The sequence below is a fragment of the Trachurus japonicus genome, chromosome 23, assembly GCF_045865225.1.
Source record: "Trachurus japonicus isolate A0001 chromosome 23, Traja_1.0".
Taxonomy (NCBI): Eukaryota; Metazoa; Chordata; class Actinopteri; order Carangiformes; family Carangidae; genus Trachurus; species Trachurus japonicus.
This window is the reverse complement of record NC_140929.1, coordinates 8,228,134-8,233,247: the sequence shown is the minus strand read 5'-3', so window position 1 is coordinate 8,233,247 and position 5,114 is coordinate 8,228,134. Positions and strand designations below refer to the sequence as shown.

Sequence of the window (5,114 nt, the reverse complement as noted above, 5' to 3'; positions counted from 1 at the left end):
AACCTGAAACATTTTGAACAATTCAGTTTTTAGAAATTATCCAGAAGATAATATACATATATATCTTCTTTTTACAGTCTATATATATATATATACTGTATTATATAATAATAATGTGGTTTCAGTTCAGGCTTAAGTTAACCTCAACCATTTTTTATCAGCATCATTTGAAATTCCAACTCTTTTCACCAGTAAAGAAAGCAAAATCATGCCATGTTGAGGTTAAAATATTTAGCCTATTCAGTACATAAATATTAATCTACTCGACTGGAGCTCATGATTCATGTAGGCCTAAAAAAAAGCCTATTGTAAAGATTTTTTCAAGCTCAAGCTAACCCCAAATGTTACTTGTACATTTGTAACACATTATCAGCTCATAGCCGCAGAGACTATTAGCAATGCAGCTAATTAAAACAGGACAACACTGGGAAACTCATCAACGAGCCGGTAAGTGGATAAAGTTACCTGTTCTTGGTCGGTGAGTCAGATCAACGGCACTACGACGATTAAATAAAGTAGGCTAACTTGTGGAGAAAAAAAGCCTAGGCCTAATACATCGATAAAGGAAAGAAAGGACCATGAGGAGCCTGCGAGGTTCAGTGGGAGTGGTGAAGTAAAGTTAGGTCATTACAACGTTGTGGACCAATTAGCCTACTGCAAAAAATACGAAAATAAATAAATAAATGGATATATAAATAAATAATAGAGAAAATAGTAGAATCACAGAAAATAATCATAGGGCAGTTTCATAGTTATTATGATAAAATTGCAATAGATTTTACACTTTGGAGCCTGTGTATGAGTTGAAATTACTGATATTGCCTGTTGAACTTTTTTTTTTTTTGAGGAGTCATACTAAAAACAGTCATTGTTTTAGTTTAATAGGTCACCACAAGGGGGAGTTGCATAAAATCAAGATAAGTCATGATATTTGTAAATTTATTTATTTAGTAACTTCATTTAACTGTGTATTCACATAAAGCTATAGCTAGTGCACCACAAATCAGTTGTTAGAAAAAAAGGCATTCAGACTTTGACATGCAAAGGTAAGTACCGTTACACAAAGGTCGATGCTTGAAAATCTAATTTTTCAAAAATAAAAACTGTTTTTTTTCTCCAAAGTTACACTGCACCCAAAAAAGAAAAAGAAATCTCCATAATTCTGCCGCTTCATGATAACAGTTGAAACTATATTTCCCCAAAATAATACTCCAAAGTCATGTGGTTCAAAGTTCAAGTAAGAAATCACTTCATTTTAAGATAAGGCATTCATTGTATTGTACACTGAGAGAGACTGGACATACTGTATTGAACCAGGAAAGAAGTAAAGGATATGACACCATTTGATTTGACTTTGCCATCAAGAGATGTGAAGCTGAAATGTTCTCAGTAAGAGTCAAACTTCAGTGACACCTGCGCTGGTTCGACTGTCAGAGGGCACTGCTGACAGCCCACCCAGAAGTAGGGGAAGACCTTCTCAGTGATGCCGTGCTTGAAGGTGTAGATGTGCGTGTTGTCCTCTGGGTTGTAGAAACCCACTCTGCCCTTGTCACAGTCCAGCTGCACTCTGATCCTCCGCGGGTTCTTCTTCAGGTTGAGCCGTGTCAGCGGAGAGGTGCCGGCGAAGTACATTTTGTGGTAGAAGTACACACACAGGTAACCGTTCCCCAGCACTGAAGACACTTTCTCTTTCTTCTTGACAGATTCCTTGGCCACGCCGACCACCCACGCCGTGTTTTCTCCCACGTTCACGTCCCAGAAGTACTTTCCCGAGGTGAAGCCCTCGTGGCCCAGCACGCTGGTGTCGGGGTCGAACCTCTCCGGGTTGTCGGGCAGCTTCCGCTTCTCATCACTGTCACTGACGCTGCTGAGGTCGTCTGACAGGACGAGCCACGGGGCGGCCGAGTTCGGGTCCAGAGTCACCGGGGCTGAAGGAAACATGGCAGATTGTCGGCTGTTACACACTTTCACTGCATCTCATTCAAAATCACAACCTTTTCCACCTCCTCTGCGATCCCTGAAGCGAAACTGCAGCTAAAACTTTAAAGAATACAGGGTTTATACAGGAATCTTGAAGTTAATTTTAAAACCTTTTTAAGACTTTTTCAAGACCTTCTCAATATTTTTCAACACCTCACCGCCACTTCAAGCTGTAACCATTTACACTAGTGACACTTTTAACTGAACAGTTTTAGTTTGTGATAAAGACTATATAGACCTCTATGATACAACATAATTCAAAATAGGCTGCGATAATAAATCAAAGGCAAAGTTTATCAAAAAACAAAACAAAAAAACATTGCTTCACTCAAAAAACAAAAACAACAATCTTCTTTTCTATTTTATGTACCGGTTCATCTTTGGTTTTTAATAAAATGAATAAATTCACACACTTTCACAAACTCTTGGACAGCTAATTCAGAAAAAATACCTTCAATATCTAAGACTTTATAAAGTCCTGAAAAGACTTTTTAATACTTTTTAAGGGTCTTAATTTTCTCAAAATTGATTTATCACCTTTTAATACTTTTTAAGACCCCGCGGATACCCTGGAATAAAACATCATCCTGGCGTGAGAAGAATCTACAGTATGTGCTCACTGTATTTGATGATTGCAAGCATCTTCTCCCACACATCAAACGCCACGGAGCCCACATATTTGGCCACGTCTATGAGCGCCCCTGGAGCCATCACTGGATCTTCGATTGGACAGTTGGCTCTGCAGAAAACACAGTAAAATTCAGTTCATATCTCACGCCATGAAAGAAAAGTAAAACAAAAGTTTAAAATATAAAAAAAACCTCTTCCTACCTTGCAAGTGTCTTCTTGCATTTCTACAAAAAAAAAGAGGCAAATCCACTATTTCAGAAACTTTTTTTCTGCGAGTATCAAAGCTCATGTTCATATATAAAACATGTACAAACTCACATGAAGCACAGAGATGCCCTCTAAAGCGATCTCCTCCTCCAAGTCTCTGATGGACGCAGACACGGATGTTATTTTTCTCTCCATCTCCTCAATCTTTTGCTTCATCTGCTCACTTTTCCACTCTTCCTCCCTCCTCAGCGCCTCCATCCTGGCCTCCTCCTCCGCCTGAAGGAAGCTGCGAAGTTTGTCAAACTCGTCACGGGTTCGTCTTTCCACGAATCGAGCCTGGACCTGAAACACAAAAAAAACCCGGTATGAGCACAGCACAGCACGACTCGACTCGGCTTGTCAATGTTGGAAAAGTTTGTAAAAAAAAGTATCACCTGAATGTGCTCCACAGTGTCTTCATAGTTTTTCTTCATTTTGTCAAAAGCATCCCTCTTCTCCTGCAGCGAGCTGAGGGCTGACTTCATTTTCTCCTGAGTGGATAATTAAGAGAAAGTTAATTTGAAAACCTGTTGACTCGAAGCAGATTAACTTAACCTGAGGCTCATGACAGCTTTGGGAGGGAGTTCATAATGAAGTTTATCATTATTCAGGCTTTTTTTGTTTTTATCTTGAAGGATTCACCTTCACGTCCACTACAGCCTCGCTGACGGGGCAACAGTCGTGCTGTTTGTGCCTCCTGGACGTGTGACACACCACACAGATGGGCTCCTTGTCCGGCAGACAGAAGAGCTTCAGCTTCTCCCCGTGGAGGGGGCACAACTCCCCCGGCTCACAGTACAGCTCCCCCGCCCCCGCCCCCGCCTGGTCCTGCCCCAGCTCCTCGCTCTCCATGCTGACGTAGGACTCGCACAGGTTCTTCAGGGTGAGACTGGGCACGGGGTCGTCCACGCAGTTGGTCCTGCACAGGGGGCAGTCGCGGTCGCGGCTCCGGTCCCGGCCCCTCCAGTACTCCTGCAGACAGGCTGCACAGAAGCTGTGGCTGCATTTGAGCACCACGGGGTCCCTGAAGATGTCACAGCATATGGGACAGGAGAGGTCGACCTCCGGGAGCGAGAGCCTGCCTGCCATCCTGACGCTGTTTACAAATCTGGGATTTACTGTGAACTGTGAAACGAAAGTAAGGCAAAGGTGATCAGAGGCAGGCAGAGTCCCCCACCCCCCACACACACACACATACACTCACACTCACTCACTTTGCAGACTATTTACTGCAGCATCTGAACTCACAGCTGTGTGTAAAGGCTTCAACTGAGAAACAGACAAGTTCATATAAGGTCAGATAAGATAGAGCTGGACATACCTGTCAGTCAGTCACAGTCCTGTAACAGAAATGCGTATCTAACTGGGAGCACTTCCTAGTTCCTGTTGTGCTGAGTCACCCGAAGGAGGCGGAGTCACAGAGGCAGAGCAAGCAATATTAACCCTTAACTTACTCCTTGTCATTCCCCAGTAAAGAAGAAACATATGAAGGGTTGCCAAAGACTAAAGGAACAACAAATACAAGTACAAATACGGGGGTCAACACAAAATTAAGCTAATTTTCCTCCTGTTTTTGTCTAATTATGGCTTTCCCTCCCCTAAAATACAGCATACACCAATGTTCAGGGCTTGAAAAATGAAAGTGAAACAGGTTGAGGAAAAATTTCATGAGTCACATTTTGCCACATTTGAATTTCCCTCCTAGTATTCTCTATTCTATTCTATTCTATTCTATTCTATTTAAATTCTGCTTCAGTTTTCAAGACTCACAAGCCTGAGAGGTTGGAAATAACTGGTCCAAGTATCAGCTCACATAAGATCCCCCCCAAAATCTGACATTATGTAATATATTTCACAAAAACATATAAGATACACTCATTATATTTATGAGTAATTATGTAGTACTTTAGTCTAAATCTGCATCCAGTTCTCTTTTGCCTCTAATGTGATGTGTTTCTGGGCTCACAACACGTGATGCCATCTAGTGGTAAAGTGCAGCTATGGTTTTCAAACATTTTCTTATGTATTTCTGACCTTGCACATTCAGCTTTTGTACAATCAGGGACCAACACATTCATTTGGTATTTTCAATAGAGCAGCTGCACTACACACTATGAATTTGATTAAATGCCAAGAAGAAAACTTTTCTATAACCGTATCATTTAGTATAGCCTATCTGCTGTTCTCTCTCGGGACTTTTATCACACAGTTTGGCGACATGACTTTTCCTCCTTGTATTTGATCCCTGTTTTTATTCC

The 5,114-nt window shown here is 41.5% G+C and overlaps 1 protein-coding gene across 1 annotated transcript; it reads right to left on the bottom strand.

Annotated features, from left to right (window-relative positions):
- Positions 1 to 1,225: 1,225 nt before the first annotated feature.
- trim35-14 (tripartite motif containing 35-14) lies at positions 1,226 to 4,267 on the bottom strand. Its single transcript, XM_085769341.1, has 7 exons — positions 4,178 to 4,267; positions 3,499 to 3,974; positions 3,252 to 3,347; positions 2,929 to 3,159; positions 2,812 to 2,834; positions 2,601 to 2,719; positions 1,226 to 1,928 (listed from the first exon to the last, which is right to left on the bottom strand). The coding sequence occupies exons 2-7, from the start codon at positions 3,943 to 3,945 to the stop codon at positions 1,387 to 1,389; spliced, it is 1,458 nt and encodes a 485-aa protein (XP_085625467.1). The 5' UTR covers positions 3,946 to 3,974; positions 4,178 to 4,267; the 3' UTR covers positions 1,226 to 1,386.
- Between the last annotated feature and the right edge of the window lie 847 nt (positions 4,268 to 5,114).

Coding starts and splice junctions, on each gene's coding strand:
- trim35-14 (XM_085769341.1), bottom strand. CDS start 3,945: ATGGCAGGCAGGCTCTCGCTCCCGGAGGTCGACCTCTCCTGTCCCATA. Junction 3,348..3,498: donor AGGCTGTAGTGGACGTGAAG/GTGAATCCTTCA, acceptor TTATCCACTCAG/GAGAAAATGAAGTCAGCCCT. Junction 3,160..3,251: donor ACACTGTGGAGCACATTCAG/GTGATACTTTTT, acceptor TTTGTGTTTCAG/GTCCAGGCTCGATTCGTGGA.